The sequence below is a fragment of the Sinocyclocheilus anshuiensis genome, unplaced genomic scaffold (genome assembly GCF_001515605.1).
Source record: "Sinocyclocheilus anshuiensis isolate Anshui unplaced genomic scaffold, SAMN03320099.WGS_v1.1 scaffold580, whole genome shotgun sequence".
NCBI classification, from domain to species: domain Eukaryota; kingdom Metazoa; phylum Chordata; class Actinopteri; order Cypriniformes; family Cyprinidae; genus Sinocyclocheilus; species Sinocyclocheilus anshuiensis.
In genome coordinates, this window is record NW_015554099.1 from 483,790 (window position 1) to 506,212 (window position 22,423).

The 22,423-nt window shown below is 37.7% G+C and overlaps 1 protein-coding gene across 1 annotated transcript in view; it reads right to left on the reverse strand.

Annotated features, from left to right (window-relative positions):
- ankrd27 (ankyrin repeat domain 27 (VPS9 domain)) overlaps positions 1-22,423 on the reverse strand; it is a 43,285-nt gene that overhangs the window by 8,004 nt on the left and 12,858 nt on the right. Inside the window, exons 6-25 of the mRNA XM_016461838.1 lie at positions 21,295-21,354; positions 21,161-21,214; positions 21,014-21,079; positions 20,795-20,871; positions 19,417-19,544; positions 18,028-18,106; positions 17,767-17,899; positions 12,469-12,549; positions 12,030-12,154; positions 11,194-11,276; positions 10,743-10,858; positions 10,449-10,541; positions 6,104-6,301; positions 5,941-6,000; positions 4,853-4,972; positions 4,317-4,361; positions 4,066-4,191; positions 2,764-2,958; positions 303-422; positions 2-175 (exon numbers count right to left, since the gene is read on the reverse strand). Coding sequence (XP_016317324.1) covers positions 2-175; positions 303-422; positions 2,764-2,958; positions 4,066-4,191; positions 4,317-4,361; positions 4,853-4,972; positions 5,941-6,000; positions 6,104-6,301; positions 10,449-10,541; positions 10,743-10,858; positions 11,194-11,276; positions 12,030-12,154; positions 12,469-12,549; positions 17,767-17,899; positions 18,028-18,106; positions 19,417-19,544; positions 20,795-20,871; positions 21,014-21,079; positions 21,161-21,214; positions 21,295-21,354 — 2,133 coding nt within the window. The remainder of the gene's footprint in view (position 1; positions 176-302; positions 423-2,763; positions 2,959-4,065; positions 4,192-4,316; positions 4,362-4,852; positions 4,973-5,940; positions 6,001-6,103; positions 6,302-10,448; positions 10,542-10,742; positions 10,859-11,193; positions 11,277-12,029; positions 12,155-12,468; positions 12,550-17,766; positions 17,900-18,027; positions 18,107-19,416; positions 19,545-20,794; positions 20,872-21,013; positions 21,080-21,160; positions 21,215-21,294; positions 21,355-22,423) is intronic.

Below are 22,423 nucleotides of genomic sequence, written 5' to 3' on the forward strand. Positions count from 1 at the left end.
CCTTCCCGGCGGTCTCGTGTGCGCAGTCGAGGGCGGTCCGCTGTCTCTTGTTGCGCATGTGCACTAAAGCTCCTCTGTGCAGTAGCAGGTCCACCAGCTGGATGTGTCCGCCTCTCACCGCCTCATGCAGACCAGTGTTACCGTGATTATTAGCCAGATTCACCAGCGCACCGCTCTGATCCACATCAAGGGTGTCCAGAAAGTGTCCATATTGCAATATGGATGTAAATAACAAATAAATACAAATGATATTTATGTACATATATATATATATGAAAAATCTATATAATGTAATATAGTACCTCAAGCAAAATGGTGGCTATCTCCAGATTTCCCTTCAGACAAGCAAGAATCAGCGTTGTGTTTCCATACTGATCTTTCTTGTTCAGTTTGGCATTACACTCCAGCAGAGCAGACACCACCTGTAACACACACACACAGGCTCAAACTATTGATGTTAAAAAAAGAAACAGCTCAACCACTATATATACTGGCTGGAATAAACACAAGCATCGACTAGAGTGGCCGCAATCAGCTTCAGATGCTGTATCAGAGCCACACTGCACCGCAGACGTCTGCAGTGTAAATTGTCTAAGCATTAATGGCAAGGAAAGCCCCTTATACTGGAGAGAGGCCACGTATGAAGTGTTTTTTGGAGGTTATAGTACATTGAAGAATCATCATATGACTTTTTACATATACCATGTGACCTGTAAATGCGAAAAAAATAAAAATAAAAACTTTCCATTGCAGTTTTGCAAATTATTCCTTTTTCGCATTGCCTGAAAAAGCACCTCATGCGAGCGTAAAAACTTTTTGGCGATATATGGGCATTTTTGCAAAATTGGTGCATTTGCATTAGGCGTATTTTCAATTCGCAATTTCAATTTGGGCAATTTGAAGGGTAATGGAAACTGATACCAATACTACTGATGTCTCTATGAAATAGTTTTTTTCCCCCTAATATTTAACCATTTACTTTTTGCAATGTTGACTATACTAACAGTATAATTGAGAGCTATCAATTTTAACATATATTAGACTTTAAAAAATAACAACAACTAATTTAAATTAACTTAAAACCATCTTCATCTTTCCAACCCATTATAATAAATATAATATTTACCTGTGCCCTTCAGCAAGTAGGAAATATACAAAAATTGAATAAATGTATCAAACACTAAATTCTAAATTAAATATAGACGAATCCTTAAAGCTACAAAGTTATTGCTTCTTCTGTTTTCTTTTGTTCTTTGATTAACAGACATCACAGCAGATGGGTTATTTTGGCTGCTATTACTTTAAGAGATGCTGATGAACATGACGCGGATGTGACACGCATCGTGTTTTCTCACAACCTTTAATATATAATTGCGCTTTAATATAAGATGATATACAGCACGCCGGCGCATTTGTTCATGCAACCGAAGGGCACGTGCTACAAGCACAGTATAACAACTGACAGGACGGGAAAATTCATTTTTACTGATTTATGGCCTGACAACATCTCATCTGACCGCAGTTTACTGATGAAGCTCCTCGTCACCTGGCCCGTTTCTGCACTCGTTTGCCTGGCGAGTGGAGTGCGCGACTGAAAAGTCTCCCATTTGATGTGGTCATAAAGACGTTTTCCGACTAAATAAATGCAATTCTTGTCAAGAAAAAGAGACAGAAGCAGCAGCTGTGAGTGGGGTGGCTAACCCTAGCTCCACCTCTGCGTTAAATATTTTTTACGCCATAAATCTGGAAAAATTAATCGCCTGTGTTAACGTGCTAATTTTGACAGCACTAATATATATATATATATATATATATATAGATTGTGTAACCAAAAACATTTTTAAAATGTTAGAATCACAAGAAGCAACACATTTAACATATATTAGCCATGAAGCTGATATGTAGAGGTGTGAACAGCAAGGCTACACATGTAAATATCACACTGTATTAGTAATTAAATCAGTGATTAATTTGTTTCCTTTATGATGATATATAGAGAGAGAGAGAGAGAGAGAGAGAGAGAGAGGACTTTCAAGGACTTTTCAAGCACTATTTTTTGGGGTTTTCAAGGACTAAAATCTCCCTTATCAAACAATATTTTTATCTTTCAAATTCTAATAAATAAACTAATAAAACAAAATGGTACAAATAAAGTGCAGCACAAGCAAAGCACGCAATGACTGTGGCCACTTTAACATTTAGAAGGATACTATGGCAAAGTTATCGCTTTCCTTATTCAAATTGATTTTATTTTATGAATACATGATTGACCTGAAGAATGAAAGCTATATCATACACTTGAAAAATTATGAGCTTTATCACACTCATAGACACTAGGGGTGTGACAATACACCTAGCTCATGAGATGAGACAAAATACAGATACTTGGTTCACTAGAACGAGGCAATATTTTAATACTATTTTTAAGAAATTTTCATTGACAAAAAGTAAAACAATGCAGTTGTATTTTAAAATATTTTAACTAATCTAGGGCTGTAACTAATGATTATTTTGGTAATCAAGTAATCTACTGCCTATTTTGACAACTGAGTAATCTGAATATCACGCTCGTAGACTCTAGGGGTGTGACCCTGGATAAAGTCTTAGTCTTATCGACCCCAAACTTTTTAACTGAAGTGCGCATATATAAATGAATGTGCACAATCAGTTATTAAATATTAAAAAAGCTAGTGCTTAAACACTGGTTTCAAAGCAGTATTGTTGTTATGAGAGGTGGTCTGTGATTGGTCAGGATTTGCGCACCTGTATCTGGCTGTTCTGGCAGGCCAGGTGAAGCGGGGTGGCGCTCTGATTGTTGCGGGCATTGATGTTGGCACTGTGGCGGGTGAAGAGAGACACTAGAGCTGTGTGTCCGTGCAGCGCCGCCACATGGAGCGGAGTGAAGCCGTCAGCACTGCTGTTCACACCCACACCGTCCGGCTGCAGGTGGGCTGCTTTCTGAACACACACAGACTCACATTTACCACAAAACGCTTCTAAATTCATATGAACCTACTTTTGTAGATTATATCAGAAACTGACTGCCTGGGCGCTAGGGCTGTCAAAATGGCTGAAAAACTAAATTCAAATTTTATACTTAAATATTATCAATATTCAAATTATATTAAAATTTAAAAGGCATAATTTAACTTTTGGCTAAATAAGACTTTTGGCTTCTCTCCTGAGGCCACAAGAGGTGCGCACTGCGTAAAATATTAGTAACGCACATTTATTCAAAGCAATAAAATAACACTACTATCTCTGAAAAAAGTGCATGTTTAAATAATGTTTATAAACCAAATATAATTACTTAAATTGCTTAAACAATTAAAAACAAAACAGCATCATGTATGTATGCATAGTTTAATACAAAGGACCGAAAACCAATCACAGAGTACTTTTTTTTTTCATTTAAAAACATGTGATGCAGTGGGATGGGGTAAAAAAAAAAACAACAACAACAAAGTTTTGAGACATGTTTTTTAAAAGTTGAACTTGCATTAATTTTACATGGCTTTCTAAACATGCATCTCTCTTGTGCGAGACAAGAGTGCAACGCTGATAGATGCCCTTCTAGAAAATATGCTTGGTTTCAGTTTGGCCGTAAACAACATCATCTCCGCATTGATGTTCTCATTTTACGCAATATTTTGAATGAACAACGCAGCAGGGCCGCATCTAGTGAGTTCAACTGGATAGACTAACAAAAGCATTAAAATGCAACGACACTTACATCGTGTTGCAAAATTTTTGCATTTGAATGTGCATTTTTATTTTAAATTAGACAAATATTCAAAATTCAAATTTTTATTTGACAGCCCTACTGGGCGCTAATCCAAAACATTCTTCTATTACATTAATTTTGTTGAGAACTTAATTTAGTTTGTAAAAAAACAGCTAGGATTTATTTGTTCTACATTTTATTAATGTAATAATAAGTAATGTAATAATATAATGTAATAATAAAAAAAAAAATACCTGAAGGCTATTGTTTTGATTTATTATTTATTCATAATTATTAATTTGCATAAAATGTATAAAAGTGTTAAATGAGTGTGTTCAGACCTTCTGTGCAGGTTCACAGCTGTGGCACTGACACAGAGGATGGCACAACTCTGTCTTAACTGGCACTGAATCTTCCTCTTCCTCTTCCTCCGGCTCCTCATCCAGCCAATCCAAAAGATAACACACCTAAAACACACACACACTATACTGTCATTCTGTGTTGTTGTTATTATTATTATTATTATTAAAGCAAGATTAAAGCAAGACAGAATCCTCTTTAACAAGGTTTATGTGACCCGAAATGAGCTCACCATCTGCACATCTCCATCAGCCACGGCTCTCAACAACTTCTCCACCTGTTCACCAAACACAGGACAGAGAAAACATAACATAGCTGGGTGTCTGCAAGTAAAAATGACAACAATTTTCTCCAGGCACATTCATTGTTAAGTGATTATATGATGATAAAATGGCAATTTTAACTTTAATTTTCAGTCATTTTTGGTGCTGAATTTCCCTCTGAGCAAAGCTTGAGAGTTTGAATGCTTGAAAAATTTAAGACATAAATATTAGTATTGTAACCTGTAGCATAAAATAAATTGTAATGATCATATATTGATTTTTTACACTATAATTGGAATTTACATCAGTGATATGTTTCTGTCTTGATTTTTATAATAAGAGTTAAAACATAAAAAATAAGTTTTTGACATGACATTTTTGTCTTTGCATCTGCAGTCATTTGTGGTGCTTAATTTCGCTCAATAAGGGCTTATTTGATCTCATCTGGTCTTGTAACAGGAGAAGTGTAACGCTATGACCTGTCCTCCAGATGGCGCTGCTGTACCTCTTTGTGTCGAGTGCGTTCGGTCTCCGGCGGTGTGGCCTCAACACTGAGTGAAGACATGCTGGACATAGATGAACGCCTGCTGCTGCAGTCAGACGGCTGAGGAGAGCGACTCGGAGACTGAAAGCAGAAATGGAGACTACAGTCTATCAAAAGGTCTGCTGCTAAAATACCTTCTCTGTAAAGATTCTCCAGGTCAGCACAAAATCATCCAATAAAGTTATTTGTCTTTCTCTGTTGCTCAAGACGTTTTGCAACTTGTGAGAATGGGTTCAACGGTTGAGACATGAATGAGTGGCAAAACATATACTTTAAGTAAATATATTACGTCTTAGGATATGTTCACACTTGGCGTCTTTTTTGAAGCTGCCAGCGTCTGTTTTACATTATAATCCTATGGAGTAAACCGTGTTTTCAAAAAAGTCCCGAGCGCTTTTTAAAAAGGCCACCGCCGGCATCTTTTTCTGCAGCTCAGAGCGTCTTTTCAAGTTGAAAAAAAGTTAAAATTTTCTGAAAAAAAAAATGCCCTTTTGACAGCTGACCAATGGCAAGCGAGTGGCGAGTCGTTTCCATAACAACAAAAACAACAAGAAAAATGGAAAAGATAGCCGGTAGATTAGTTCGTACTAGTTTCGGAGCACAAGGAGTTGTATGATATGAGCACAAAACTGTATCTAACTTAGTCTAAAATATGCCACAAACCGTGCATCATTCAACCGGAGCTCCTGGACTAAATTGTTGTAAGCACCATACTGTTTCCTTCCCCGTATAATGTGGCGCACCCAAAAACATCGTTGTGAACCGACATTCTCCTCACCGTTAACTTCAAAAGGCAACGCAAGAGCCAACTTTTTACTCTTTCTCGACATTTCTGCAGCATATAGCGCTAGGCTACTGTTGCAGCTGTTGTTATAGCAACAAAAGACGCCCTCGGCTGCTATTTGTAACCAAAACGCTGCCAGCTTTTTATTTTACTAAAAGCACTCTTGTCAACTTTTTCTTAAAGACGCCAAGTGTGAAGGGGTCTGGCAGACAAAAAAAAAACAAAGAAAAACTGGGAATCTAACTGACAGGATATTTGAACTCACCTCGAATCCACTTTCCCTTTTACTGGAGTCATTGTGTCTGCGCTCCAACAAAGACAGAATCTATAGCACAGATAATACAACATTCACAAAATTACTTCCTGCTGACAGTGAAACGAACCGTTTGCTCCACGATTGTAGGTGTGTTAAAGCCACAAACTCTAACCTTGGAGTTGAGGGCACAGTGTAAGGGAGTCTCCTTGGCTTTGTTGTGGATGAGGGTTGATGCTCCGTTCTCCAGGAGCACCTCCATGATGCCCTCGTAACCCCAGCGAGCGGCGATGTGCAGCGGCGTGTCTCCCTTATCGTTCTGAACGTTCAGTCGACAGGAGTGCAGGTCGAAGTACAGCAGCGCCTTCACACACTGAGACACACATTCACATCAAGAACGAAATATCGACATTACACACATCTCTACAGTTCATCACAGAAACACAATTTTTAAGAAGCAAAATAACCCACTTGTAAGCTAAATGTTCACAAATGTATTTTCTTCTATTAAAGGGGTCATGAACTGAGAAACCAAAATATAAGACATATAAGAGGTCAGTTTACTATAAAAACATCCTGTAAGTTTCAGAATTAAAAACTTTCTCTTATATTGAAGCCATTCTGCCAAAATGACAGCTCGTGGAATGTTCTACTCTATGATGTAATAGTGTGGATAAGCACCGCCTCCGCAGAAGAAGATCAATGCCTGCTTCTACATCGCTGCCTGTTTAGCCCCGCCCACCGATTCTACGGCTGCGTTCCACTCTATGTTTTGACACACACTAGCGGACTTCCCTAAGCACTTCCCCTTGGGGGGAATCCCCACTACCATTTTGAAGTGCATACCACTTTGTGAAGTGGACGAGGGAAGTTTATATGGACAGACCCTCGAACCCTCGATTTTGACCGAAGGAGCAAGTCAGCTTCATATGCACACTTCAAGCCGCTCTGTGGACCACGATGCAACACGATTATGACGTCATCGCAGATCGCGTTTAATTTATCCCCACCGCAAACAACTCTATAATATATAATTTTTTTTATAGAATTACAGATCTTTTAACATTTATAACAGCCCAAGCATACCTATATACATATAGAATGCTGCACCAAAGAAATTCGTAAGTGGAAAAATGTAAACAATAAACCAGCTCCATAGCAAATTCTAAAGTGATCAAGGACTTAAAACGTCCCAATTCAGCCCATTCCAAGGGTTCCGCCAGTAGTGGGCACTCATGCAACGCAATCCATGACGTACATCCTAGGGGTGGAAGAAAAAATCGATTCTCCGATGCATCGCGATTCTCTCTTCAACTATTCTGAATTGATTCTGAATATTTCAGAATCGATTCTGAGCTTGTTTTTTTTTCCGCAAATGGCACGTGTGCGCGCGCTAGAGACGCGGCGGGCTTCATTGCACAGAATTTGCACTGTGAGACACGTGCACATTGCTTGACAGTGTGTGCTTCCACCCGCCGTGTTTTACTTTAGATATGCATTCATGCCGTTTGGAATGCAGTACTATTAGATGCACAAAACTCGCGCACTGACAGACTTTCACGTGCGCTTTGTGTTTGTTGTCCTGAAGCTTGATCGAGGCTGCGGTTAAATGCACTTGCATATACTTTTATATGAAATTGATGTAAATACAGTCAGTTATGTTTTTAGAGCAGGACAGAACATCTGATATATCGAAAGAGATCTGTGCATTAGTGTAAATGCAGCCTGTTAAAGCTGCCACTCTCTATGATCTCATCAATAATAATCAAATGGCAATAATGCTGAGGAAAAAAGAAAAACCCATAACTAGCTTATTGTCTGTAAACTTTCGGATACTTAAAGTACACTTATTTTAAATAAGCAATTGTTTTAAAAAGTAGTCTGCTTATATTTAAAAAAAAATAAAGTAAATTTTGCACAAATTAAATTTGATATAACATTTATATGAAAATGTAGCCATGTGCAGCAATATTGAAAACTGAGAATGTGACGCATCGTGATATTGAGTTGATAATGATAATCGTAATTGAATTGAATCGTGAAACCAGTGAAGATTCACACCCCTATTTTTAAGATGGCAGTACTGACATCCAACTATAAATAAAAAGCATTGAAACTGCAATGCTGGTTAAAATGTAAAGTTGTAAAGATGTATTTGCACAGCAGAAGAATTAATTAGGAAAAAAATATAGATCAAGAACCGTTTTGGAATCGGATCGTGACTCCCAGAATCGGAATCGGATCGGATCGTGAAGTGCCTAAAGATTCCCACCCCTACATCCGCCCACTGATTCTTCGTCACTGCCTGTTTAGCTCCGCCCCCAGATTCTTCGTCACTGCCTGTTTAGGCCCACCCACCGATTCTTCATCACTGCCTGTTTAGCCCCACCCACTAATTCTTCGTCACTGCCTCTTTAGCTCCACTCACCGATTCTTCGTCACTGCCTGTCTAGCTCCGCCCACCGATTCTTCGTCACTGCCTGTTTAGCCCCGCCCACCGATTCTTCGTCACTGCCTGTTTAGCCCCACCCACCGATTCTTCGTCGCTGCCTGTTTAGCCCCACCCACCGATTCTTCATCACTGCCTGTTTAGCTCCGCCCACTGATTCTTCGTCACTGCCTGTCTAGATCCGCCCACCGATTCTTCGTCACTGCCTGTTTAACCCCGCCCACCGATTCTTCGTCACTGCCTGTCTAGCTCCGCCCACCGATTCTTCGTCACTGCCTGTCTAGCCCCACCCACCGATTCTTCGTCACTGCCTGTTTAGCTCTGCCCACCGATTATTTGTCACTGCCTGTTTAGCTCCGCCCACCGATTCTTCGTCACTGCCTGTCTAGCCCCACCCACCGATTCTTCGTCACTGCCTGTTTAGCTCTGCCCACCGATTATTTGTCACTGCCTGTTTAGCTCCGCCCACCGTTTCTTTCTCACTGCCTGTTTAGCTCCGCCCACAGATTATTCATCACTGCCTGTTTAGCCCTGCCCACTGATTCACGCAGGTAGTGTAAATAACGAGAGGCAAACGCAGAATCCAAACTATAAAGAAGGCTCTGAAGACAACAAAATGCTGTGCAGTGCCAAGTTGTGGAAAAACAGTCTTTGCATTGTCTTCCTTCTGATCCCAGCGTTAGGAAAGAGTGAATGAACTTTATTTTTAAAGGGTTAGTTCACCCAAAAATGAAAATTAGCTCATGCTTTACTCACCCTCAAGGCATCCTAGGTGTGTACGACTTTCTTCTTTCAGACGAATCCAATCAGAGTTTTATTAAAAATTGTCCTGGCTCTTTCAAAATTTATTATGGCACTGGGCGGGTTTTTCTGTTCAACAGTCCAAAAGAAGTCAAATAAAGCACATCCATCCGTAATAAAACATGCCTCACATAGCTCCGGGGGTTGAATAAAGGCCTCCTGTAGCGAATCGTTGACGTAGGACGTAGGCATAGCGTAAGCTCCGGTGATTAGTGTTGAACGCGGAAGCGCGGAGGAGAGACAGCAAAACAAAACGCCGGTAACGAATTAGAAGTACAAAACGAGGATTTGTAAAGAAAAATGTAGGAGGATTTCAATATAAACCAAGAGGAGACTGGTTTTCATTTGCTAAAGTAAGGAAACCTTGCTTTCTTTGCTCCTGTAAACAAACTCGCGAGACTAGCATATCTTACAGGCGCATGCGTTACGCATATGTCCTACGCCATCCGCCAGAACGTCTCGCATGTACGACGGTTAGTGGAAGTGAGAGAAAAGGGTTTATAAAGTTTTAAATATGGATATTTTTCTTACAAAAACACTTCGATTCGCTACAGGAGACCTTTGTTCACCCCCCGGAGCCACGTGAGAGACTTTTTTTATGGATGGGCGCTTTTTATTTAACTTCTTTTGGACTGATGCATGCAACACCCGCTGAGTGCCGAAGTGAGAGAAAAGGGTTTATAAAGTTTTAAATATGGATATTTTTCTTACAAAAACACTTCGATTCGCTACAGGAGGCCTTTATCCACCCCCCGGAGCAGTGTGAGGCACGTTTTATTACAGATGGATGCACTTTACTTGACTTCTTTTGGACTGTTGAACAGAAACACCTGCCCACTGCCATTAAACAGCTTGGAAGAGCAAGGACAATTTTTAATATAACTCTGATTGGATTCGCCTGAAAGAAGAAAGTCATATACACCTAGGATGCCTTGAGGGTGAGTAAATCACGGGCTAATTTAAATTTTTCGGTGAACTGACATTTTAATGAAGATCCAGACTGTGTCAGTAAGAACTCAGTCCTTTGTGCACATTTTACCGTGGATTCGTTTACAAACAAGGCACAATTCAAGAGATTTCAGAAAGAAGGATTTTCAGAAAGACCGAACCTAAAAGACGATGCTGTGCCGACTATATTGGATCCAACAGTAATGTCGCAACACAAGTGTGAGTAACTGTTTTCATTACGTGGTCACTATTGCTTTGTCTGTTAAACAGATCGTTTGATTATGAGAAAGAAAGAAAGAAAGAAAGAAAGAAAAAGACTTACATCTTCGTGCCCGTACATGCAGGCCAGGTGTAGAGGGGTGTTTCCATTGTTATCCTGAGCATCTGTGTTTGCCTTATAATGCAAGAGCAGCAGCTACAAGAGCAAACAGGAAGATCAATGAAACAACAATTGAGGGACAATGTGATAAGATTCATTTTTAATTATGCGAGAAGAAATACCACAGACTGAAGTGATGTTGGATGCTAGGAACTAGCTGCACAGTTTTGTAACTCTGTTCATCACAGCTACAAATCTACAAGAACATTATTAGCATGAGTGAGGTTAAGTTCTGACCGTGACACCCTGGAAGCCCTTCTGGCAGGAGAGGTGCAGCGGTGTGAGCGCGTGATAATCGGTGGAGTTCACCACAGCTCCCTTTGACACCAGCAAATCAATCAGCAGGGACTGACCTGATCACAAGCACAACACAGGAGAACAAGCCACAACATCTATCCGTCAACAAAAATACAACAAAATCTAACCCATTATAAAATACCAGACAAGATGTGAAAAAACAACAACAACAAAAACAACAACCTAATAAAACAAAACAAACCAAAACTGGAAAAAAGTAAACAAATTGAACAAAAACAAAGTAAAACAAAAACCAAACATAAACCAACGAATGAAGTAAACAATAAAAAATAAAATATATATTTATATAACCAAAAACTAAACAAAAAAGACAATACGAAACCCAAAATAAACAAACAAAAAAACTAAACTAAATTAAGTCAATGCTCACCACAAATAGCAGCAACATGTAGAGGAGTATAGCCTCTGTCATCCCGAGAGAATGGAGTGACTATGGACGGGTCGTTTAACCTCCTAAACCAAGAAAGATAAGCAAAGCAATCCTTTAATAAATAATGAGGAAAGTAGGCCTACATTCAAACTGCATGCTTTCTAATATGTTCAGCCTGTGGTGGTTATCAGCCCAACACACCATTAATATTACTGTATCAAACTGAATCTGATAGCAAAGCTGAAGAGGCATACAGTTGTGATAAAGCCTGTAGTGTAAAAATAAATAAATAAATAAATCTTTATTTAATACAATTTCAAGTCTTTTATTTATTTAATAAAATGTAGAACAGGTAAGTGCTGTCTAAAAGAAATGAATGCAACATTTCAGATCACGGACCCATTTTATATTTAGTGTCCTTTACTACTATGTACTCACATTTAAATTTATTATTTGATACAATGCACTTACAATGCATATACTGTACGTGTTTTTACATTTGAAAATAGCATCCTGTAATTACATCTGTAATGATTTTTTTGCAGTTAAATCTCTAATTATACTGTTGACCCAACCTCAACCCCTTAAACCTAGCTAAACCACCAAACCTGTCCTTAATCTTAACCATATCCCTCCTCGATAGCAGCGAAAGTGTTTTGCAATTTAACGTGAACACAATAGGTACATTGTACCTAACAATTCATTATTTTGTTATTAAGTACACAGTATTCAAAGATACCTAATAGACACCTAATATAAAGTGGGACCCAGATCAGTTCAAAAGCTCCTCTGCATTTATTGTGTGGATGATATGTATGATGTTCGTCAGCACTGACCCTGAGATGTGGCGGTCACAGGTGTCACAGGAACAGAGTGGGTGACATAACTTCCTCCCGTCCTCCTCATTCTCACTCTCGCTCAGCAAACGCTTCACCTCGGCCTCATTTCCTCTCACAATGTGCTGGCCATACACACACACATACTTAGTATCAATTCATCTTATTCAACATTGTATAAGATACATACATACATACATACATACATACACTAGTATAAACTAGTATAAGGTTTTACTTCCTGCTCTTGCGCCAGTCAAAAATAAGGCTCAAATAAGGCAATGATGTCTCAGTGATCAATTATGAGAAACAGTCTTTGGTTTCGCAGGAAAGCTCTTACTATGAGTACTAAATATAATATTTCTTCCTGTGGTGTTCACGGGAAGTGGGAAGTAAAGTTGAAACTGGTTACACAAAGAGGCTTTATAGCGGTGCTCACCTCAAACAGCTGGTCTATAGGTGTAGCATTCTGGGACAGCAGGTCCACCTTCTGTCTGAAGGACAGTCGATCTCCTGACCCCTGCGGACCACAGCGCACATTCACAGACAACACACAGACATGCAGCTATGGGAGGTGTGTGTAGTATGTGTCAGTTCACACAATCTTGAATGCATGTGACTATCGAATACACTGGACAAGCCACTTTTTTACAGCTGAAAAGCTCTGCTTACACACTATAAACAAAAACAGACTACTAGTGGCTTTATTAAACAGGTTCAGTTTCTAAGAAATTGCCACAGCATTCTGGGATAATGCACCCTTCTTTATGCCTATTGGACAAATATTGGACCTGGTGCCTAAAAGGCTGAATGTTCAAACCCCGCTGTGGTTTATCACAGGACTTCAAACCAATTGCTCGATGATAACTTAAATTATACATATTATAAAAATATATTTTATAATAATATTACAGTATGAGTAAAAATCCCCATTTAAACTAGGGATGCACCAAAATAAAAATTCTTGGCCGAAGCTGAAACCAAACAAAATGAAACACTGGGCCAAAGGCCGAATCCCAAACATGGGTTTTCACAGTTTGTTTTCCCCATGTATTTTGCCTTTTTTTTTTTTCACCAATGCATAAATTAAACAACCCAAATGTGCTTTTTACTCTTTTGTCTTGCTTTTCAAAGAAAAAATCAATTACAAACAACAATTTACAAATATTTAACACTGAACATTTTTTTAAACATTCTAGAAGACATTATACCAATAAAGCACGATTTAACTTAAAGGGGTCATATGATGTTGCTAAAAAGAACATTATTTTGTGTATTTGGTGTAAATATGACCCCTTTAAAATTAATAAGTTAGTAAAATAAAAGTTTCTGGCCATTTTTGAGACCCTATTCTTGAATAAAGCATGCATTTTTATTTTTTTTTATTGTTCAAATAAATGCAGCCTTGCTGAGCAGGAGAGACTTCTTTTAAAACAGAAAACATTACAGATCTCCATGTGTGAATGTTATAATAAATGTATTTATAGAGCTGTTGTAATTATTATCGTTATTATTGTCTTACTTTTCTATTTTATTTTACAGAACAACAGTACAATTACAACACTAACATTTATGAATGTTGATGGAGCTTTTATTTTGGCGGAAACCTGCAGTTGACTTTTTGTTCACAACAGCAGATTTACTAGCCTAGACAATGTACTAAGGATGCACAATATTGGATTTTTGCTGATATCCGATATGCCAATAATTTTCAACTCATTTTGGCCGATAGCTGATGCCAATACAGATATATAATTATTTTTAATTTTGGTTAGTTTTTAACAAGAACTTATTTGTTAGAATTAAATAAACAATAATAAAGTTATTTTATAATGACAGTACATTGAAGATTTGAAAATAACTATAAATAAACTATATATTAATCACTGCATTTTTTTTTTCAGAAAGATGCAGTGGGTAACCTTAATATTTTATTTTAAGATTTAACATTTGCAGATGGTCTAAAGCAAAAGAGTTGTAAAAATTCTGAAAATCTTTTAGAGCTCATAATTTGTTTAAAAAATAAAACATATTACACATTAATGAACGTATATATAAAATTATTTAAGTGTCATGTTTGTGATTTTGTATTTTTTTTCATGTAAGTTTCTGACCTTTAAATCAAAACATTCTCATGATTTTATGGCATCAATTACTGCTTTATTTAATCAGAAACACAGACTAAATATTATGTGTATTTTGCTTTCATTTTATTAGAAGTAGGCCAACAGCGCCCCCTACGGAATTAAAACTCCTTTCCGAACGGGCTTTAGGACCCGGGGAGGCTGCCGCTGCACGTGCTATTACTGTTTACTCTATCACACACCGAACGCGTCATTCTTTACGTGCATTCTCAGTTTAAATGCAGCGATCCAAAACACCAATCACCATTCAGGCAAAACTTTGCTTCAAGAATGAGTCACACTGCTGACGTGATCTAATCGCTAGCACACCCTGAGCACATGTGAGTTAATGTATTCCTCTTATCGGCAAGACATATCAGCATTTTTTTTCACATCGGGCCGATGCCGATATTTACATTTAAAGCTATTATCGGCCAATTCCGATATTGGTCCAATAATAACATGCATCCCTACAATGTAACTAAAAAAGTTCCCAAATTTAATGAACAAGTAAACAGTAATAGAGTACAAACAAACAAACAAATTACAACATGACAAATAAATACAATACAACAAAGATAGTTTTTCAGGTAGGTCTATGAGAAATAAGAAATGCTACATAAATTGAATAAGGTAATCGATGTTTAAAAAAAAAAAATGCATAGCCTTCAATGTATAAAATCAATATACATATTAATCTTGAGTAAATTTAAATGTAAAGTTATTCAGTCAAGAATAACTTAATAATAGTGAATGATCAACATCTGTGTGGGGAAACTCCACATAAAACTCCTGGATTCCTATTGAAAATATGGATTTCAAGGATTTTCAAAGATAGTAATTAAGTGTTTAAGAACCGTAATTTATTACTCATGCACTTGCTGACTGGCATCATGATGTGTGTGTGCACAGAAACTCTCAGACAGCGCACGACTGTCAAATTGAGTTATTTTTAGAGATCGACCGATATATCGATTTACCGATATTTTTCCCGATATTTAAGCATTTTACAATAATCGGATATCGGTTTTGTAATATCGGATTCATCGATAAACGCCGCCATCTTGTGGATGTTTTGAGAATTGTGCGCAGGATCGCCATTGCACCATGGCGTCTGAGGGGAGACGAGACAACAACAACGGCGTGCACAGGTACTTGATTTACTGTAGTTAGTAAACTTTATTTAATATAACAGCCATTAATGCACAAATTAGATGTATTACATAAATGCCTGATATGCAGTTTATGCAGCTTGGCTCAAAGAAATAGAGACGAACTCACGGAGTCACGTAAAATAATCCGTCAAGTCCTGTCCCAATAAAGACGTAACTTTGCGTAAATTAAATAATATGCAGCCATGAATGGGCGCATGTTGGAAATAAAAGTGCTGAATTTAATTCACTCTCTGTTGTCTATATGCTCATCATTAGTCTCGTGAAGGCGGAGTCACGTAGGCTAAGATAATCCGTCAAGTCCTCTCCCAATAAAGACGTAACTTTGCATTAATTAAATAATACAGCCATGAATGAGCGCATGCTGGAAATAAAAACGCTAAATTTACTTCTCTCTCTGTTGTATATTTGCTCATCATTAGTCATTTCGCTAATAAACATCTAAATAAATACATCTCTATGGAGACTAATTTATTATCTCCGCGAGCGATCGCAGTTTGTTAGATAGTTCTGTGTAAATGCATAGATAAACTGCGCTGTAAGCAAGCATATCATAATCTAGAACGACAAAAACATTATTAGTAATTCTGATATAACATGCCAGTTGAGAAATGCAATACAATACAATGTTGTGTTTGTTATATTTCAATATTCAAGAGAATATTATTCAGTGAATTAACATTATCCAAGCAACAATGTAACTGCACTGACTGACAGTCTGTCTAGAACGCGCGCAGGTGGAAATATCAATAGAAAGTATCTTGTCCAGTCGGATTCGAGGATCAGAACAAACTGTTATACATATAGGCTAACAATAGCTATTTTTCACTGTTTGTTGTACTTCAATGGTTTAAAATTGTTTTTAAACCACATGACTTAAAATCACGTGTAAATGATACCGTTTTGTGAGGGCGCAGAGCTACAACTTCACATTGAGCTAGGGCTGGGCGATATGGCCTAAAATCAAAACCTCGATTAATTGAACACTTTACCTCAATTTAGATTGCTTGAAACGAAGACGTCTAATGAAAAAAAGTCACATTTCAGTTTAATTGCAAAAAGCACGTTTTCTAAAAAAAAAAAAAAAACTTTAATTTTTTGCAAAAAAAATAAATGTAAACCGCAAAGGAATGCAACAACCGCTGCAACCGCGATTTTTGCGTGTTTTCTTTTTCATAAGGTGCATGCTGAATATTAAATAAGTTAGCAATGATAACATAATGTGTACCATGCAGATTTGTATAGAGGCTCCATAGATTTGAAATTAACAAGCCTAAACAGACAGCGAATGAGAGAGAGATCAACTGAGCATGTGCGATTACTTGCGAGTCATATACTGTATATTTGTGAAAATAGGAAGTCATGTCCAAGGAAAGCCAAATCTCTGTCTTAGTATCGACGCATTGGTCAGCTGAGCCTTCTAACGTGACGCTTTAAAACGGTTTAAAGACTCACTCAAAGACAGTCCCTTTCCACCACCTTAATACTGTCATGCAAAAAAGTAGAAAATAACTTGCATCTCCTGTAAACAAATGTTTTAATAAAATAATTAATGGTTTTATCAAATAAAGCGCAGCGCAGATTGCCTACTCCGTCAAGGTGCCGTCAAATACAAAAGTTGCCATGCCAACCTGTCACTGCGACCAAAAGCTCGCAACGCTAGACTCCGGGGTCTTCTGATTGGTCCACTGTTTTAAAACTGACATTGATGAGCGCATAGATATCGCCGCTCACGTGCGAGACACTGCAAAACACGCGAGTGCAACGTTCACATCCGTACAGTGCCGACTAAACACGCAGTAGTATGTTTTTAAGGGGAAAGTATTAAAAGGATTAAAAAAACGAAATAACCAACATGGTAAAATTACGTCGGTTAGAGGTTCTGAATTTCAGTTTCTTTTCGATTAATCGTCCAGCCCTAAATTGAGCTCAACTAAGACTGAGACAATAATCCAAAAAATCTATAGGTTAACAAATATCGACTGGTTTATTGTGTCTGCCGGTATATTGGCCACCCCTAGTTGTATTACAGGGAAAAGAGCAGGGTGCACATCCTGCTAAAGCTCTCTTTTGTCATTTTTGGGTGAGTTGTTCCAGTTACACTTTATTTTAAGGTGTCCTCGTTAGAATGTAATTATGCATTTAAGTACAGAGTAATATTAATTAACTACATGTACTTACTATATAGTTGGGGTTCGGATTAAGGTTTGGTTTACAGTTGCTTGCATGTAATTATGCATAATTTATTGTCGTTATAATGGTAAGTACATGTAACGTGTAACAAGGACACCTTAAAATAAAGTGTTACCATTGTTCCTTTAACCTCTTGTTGCTGTATTTTGAGGAGCATTCAGTCCACTAGTCGTTGGATCATCATCACTACTAGAACCTGAACCAAAACGTGACCGTCTCAACCGTTGTTACCGCTGCCTTATCTCTTACCACAGCACTCTGGGTGAGGTTTCCCTGGCTGATGTACTCCACCGCAGCCTCAAACGAGGTGAGACAGTAACTCAGCTCATCCTTACTGGACTTACGGAAGCGGAAGTTCTTTATGTAACTCAGATTCGCCATCCTGAAGAAAACATCAGGATATTAGCATTCTGCATGCACAATGAAGCTCTCAACAGACTGTTAAAGATATTTAATTAATAAATCACTGCTCTTGTAACTGTGCCGCAGAAAACACAGCACTCGACTCACCAGTTAGGGATTTCTGTTTTGATTAGCAGATAGAGAATGACTAACAGGAGATCATCAGCACACATGGCCTCAATGCTCACTGCTGAAAGAGACACATCACTGTGATGAGCTGAGTGTCTGATACATAATGCACACACCAATCACAAGAGCTTTTCATAAACTGTTAATCTGAGTGTTCAGTCCACCAAACTACAATGCTACAGTGAGCGCTTCATAGGAAGAAATAGATACTGGGTTTGGGGAAATGTGCAAGATTTTCATCTTCAGTTTATTCAAAGTTTTGTAGCAGCATGTAAACAACATGCGATTAAGCACAACTGCGCTGTATATTCTGCTTCAGAATAAATGAATAACAGATTGCAATTCTAACCAAAAAGACTGCTTTTTTTTTCATTGTTTTAGTTTAATTAATGAAGGACACTAATACTTTATTGTTTGAGCATCTAACAATTCTAAAATTTTTGTTGCACACTAAATGTTTAAACAATAAAACAAAGTGAAAACAAACAAGCAAATAAACAAATGAATGAATGAACGAACGAACGAACAAATAAATAAATAAATAAATAAATCCTGTGCAAGTAGCCATTTTTGGTTTTATCTCTATGGGTGAATCTCTCACAATTTATGTATTTATTTATTTATTCATAAGAAGATGAGCCTTTTTCAGGAATAAAGAGATTGTTTACATTACTATCATGACAATTAGCCCTTAATAAAATGATTAGGTTCAATTTAATTCTGCATAAATAAAATACAGTACAACAATTCTTATTATTATTATTATTGTAGTGATGAGTAAAATAATTTATATTGTGGTATTGATAAAATAAAATAATGTCTGGACATGTTACCAAGAATTGTCCACAAGGCTAAATAAGGCGTAATATAATACTGGTGATAATATTATTATAATATAATATTCATACTGGTAAAAAAAATACAATAAAAAAAAAAATGTATAGCCTGAATGCACTGTAAGTCGCTTTGGATAAAAGCATCTGCTAAATGCATAAATGTAAATGTAATATATGGCCTTAATAAAATATTTCCTGAAGAAAACAAGCACTGAACAACATACAAATGGACAGAACCTCTTGTGCCAGACCTGCACAGTTTTTCTGTCTGCCTTCAGTGCCTTGTTTTGGCAAAATTGGGAAAGTGACTAAACAAGCTGTTTGACAAACAGACATTAGGAGAGCATTCCTCTAGTTTTACACATACTGCAAGTGTTGTTGTTTCTGCCTCATGAAAACTAAAGACTGGGGTGAAACAGAGGACTAACTCTTCGGGAATGATGCCTAATCCAGTTACAGGAGATGTGCAGAAGAAGTCCGGTTACACACACACACACACAATGATAGAAAGGAAGGTTTGTGGTCACAGCACCTGTATCTCGGCGTCTGGTTGACTGCATGATGGTTAAAATAACCTTCCTTATGCAGAGCAGTTTCTGCTGGGGAGACGTACAGCCGTTCAGCTGACTCAACTCCCGCTTAGCACGAGGAATATTTATACTACGAGAGAGAGAAGTGACAAATGATGACTAATTCATTTAATACTCTTGCAGAGTCTCTATATTCTTTTCAAAACGCTTGTTTAAAATAACAGACACTTTGTAAAGTAATGCCAGATATTTTTCTGTTATTTTGCATGTCTCGGTGATATTCTGGACTCAGGTCCTTCCCACGGTGTTAGTCTACAGCTCTCGAATAACTCAAAAATACCGAACAATAGTAGTAGTGGTTTGGCTTAGCAAACTCTAATGAAACACACCTAGCGACAGAACGGCTCACCTGAATTCTGACTTCACACCAAGCTCTTTCTGCTGCAGATCCTGTAAGGACCGTGTTGTTTTGTTGAACGCTGCATCCTGTCAAGACAAACAGTACATTAACAAAAGGAAATAATGCATCACTGCAGTGATCACCAACTTTTACTACAGCCATACAGAGCACATTATGTTAAAAACACACATTGAAATTAAAATGAGGTAATTAATGGTAAATCAGTACCCGACTTGCTTCAAGAGTCCCCACATAACTAAAGAGTAGATCATGGATGCCATGATGGATGTACATCTGAAAATGGAAGAAATAAATGATAAAAAAAAAAATTGGGCAAAGTTATACGTTTAAAAAGCAGTGCATTTTTTAACTGACCTCCACTGCTTGTTTGAGTAGCGTCATCTGTATCTCCTGTCTCGCCAAAATCTTCTGAAATTGAGAGATTTTACATCATAAGCTTCAGGAAATAATCAGTTTTTTAAAGTATTGAAGTTCATAAAACAGCTTACCAGACGAGAGTCCCTCAACAGCAACTGAAGACATTTTGTGTAAAGGGTATTTACAGAGTCCTGAAGGATTGGGGGCGTCTGGTTGATTGCATGATGGTTAAAATAACCTTCCTTATGCAGAGCAGTTTCTGCTGGGGAGACGTACAGCCGTTCAGCTGACTCAACTCCCGCTTAGCACGAGGAATATTTATACTACGAGAGAGAGAAGTGACAAATGATGACTAATTCATTTAATACTCTTGCAGAGTCTCTATATTCTTTTCAAAACGCTTGTTTAAAATAACAGACACTTTGTAAAGTAATGCCAGATATTTTTCTGTTATTTTGCATGTCTCGGTGATATTCTGGACTCAGGTCCTTCCCACGGTGTTAGTCTACAGCTCTCGAATAACTCAAAAATACCGAACAATAGTAGTAGTGGTTTGGCTTAGCAAACTCTAATGAAACACACCTAGCGACAGAACGGCTCACCTGAATTCTGACTTCACACCAAGCTCTTTCTGCTGCAGATCCTGTAAGGACCGTGTTGTTTTGTTGAACGCTGCATCCTGTCAAGACAAACAGTACATTAACAAAAGGAAATAATGCATCACTGCAGTGATCACCAACTTTTACTACAGCCATACAGAGCACATTATGTTAAAAACACACATTGAAATTAAAATGAGGTAATTAATGGTAAATCAGTACCCGACTTGCTTCAAGAGTCCCCACATAACTAAAGAGTAGATCATGGATGCCATGATGGATGTACATCTGAAAATGGAAGAAATAAATGATAAAAAAAAAAATTGGGCAAAGTTATACGTTTAAAAAGCAGTGCATTTTTTAACTGACCTCCACTGCTTGTTTGAGTAGCGTCATCTGTATCTCCTGTCTCGCCAAAATCTTCTGAAATTGAGAGATTTTACATCATAAGCTTCAGGAAATAATCAGTTTTTTAAAGTATTGAAGTTCATAAAACAGCTTACCAGACGAGAGTCCCTCAACAGCAACTGAAGACATTTTGTGTAAAGGGTATTTACAGAGTCCTGAAGGATTGGGGGAGAAAAATAAATCCATAATAAAATGACCTTAAATACAAAGTGTTATATACAGTGTGATTTTTCTTTCCTGGTTATAACTAGGGCTGCAACAACTAATTGATAACATCGATTATAAAAATCATCGACAACGATTCTCATTATCGATTAGTTGGGACTGCCCTCAGTGCACGTCCAACTTCAGCCGGTTGCGTCAAATTACAGCACTGAATTACGCATTTCTATGGACAAAATGCATCGAAAAATAGTGGAGGAAACAGAATGAGATGCTGCGGGAGAGTTACGTGACCCGATTAGTTGGGACTGCCCTCAGTGCACGTCCAACTTCAGCCGGTTGCGTCAAATTACAGCACTGAATTAAGCATTTCTATGGACAAAATGCATCTAAAAATAGTGGAGGAAACAGAATGAGATGCTGCGTGAGAGTTACGTGATCCAAGCTGCCTAAAACATGAGAATTCTTTATTTTAAGCTTTAAGCTAGTGCATTAGCGTGATGGCTTGCCCTGTCAGGCGCTTTGGCAGATGCGTGTGCGTCCTCAGCGCAAAAACTTTTAGTTTACAGTCATATCCTTATGTATAAATGTCACAAATTCACGCGAGCATTTCCATTTTTGCATAAAGGTCCGTCCTGAGAGTCTGTGTTAAGTTTTAATCTTTACTGAATGAGCGGCGTGGCGTGCATGCACGTCAGACAGACAGAAAACAGAGACAATTAATAATCAGCGCAAAAACATTTATTGTGCTGAAATATCTGTTGTTGAAAATTAAATTAAGGTTTAAAGGTCAACATGCATTGCGAGTATTTTATGAGAGTAGGAACTTTAAGGGGATAACAGCGTGTAATTGTCTGAATATCAATATCAGATGCTTCATAACCTCCTTACACAGGATAAAGAAATGACAGTAAGACGTGACTGTGATCAAAGTGAACGTGTGTTCCTGCAGAACATTACTCTTACCTATTGGTTACAACTGAGTTTGTGATTTTATTCGTCTTTATCATCTTTATTATGATTTTAATTTTTAATGCAGAGATTTAAACTATATTCACTATA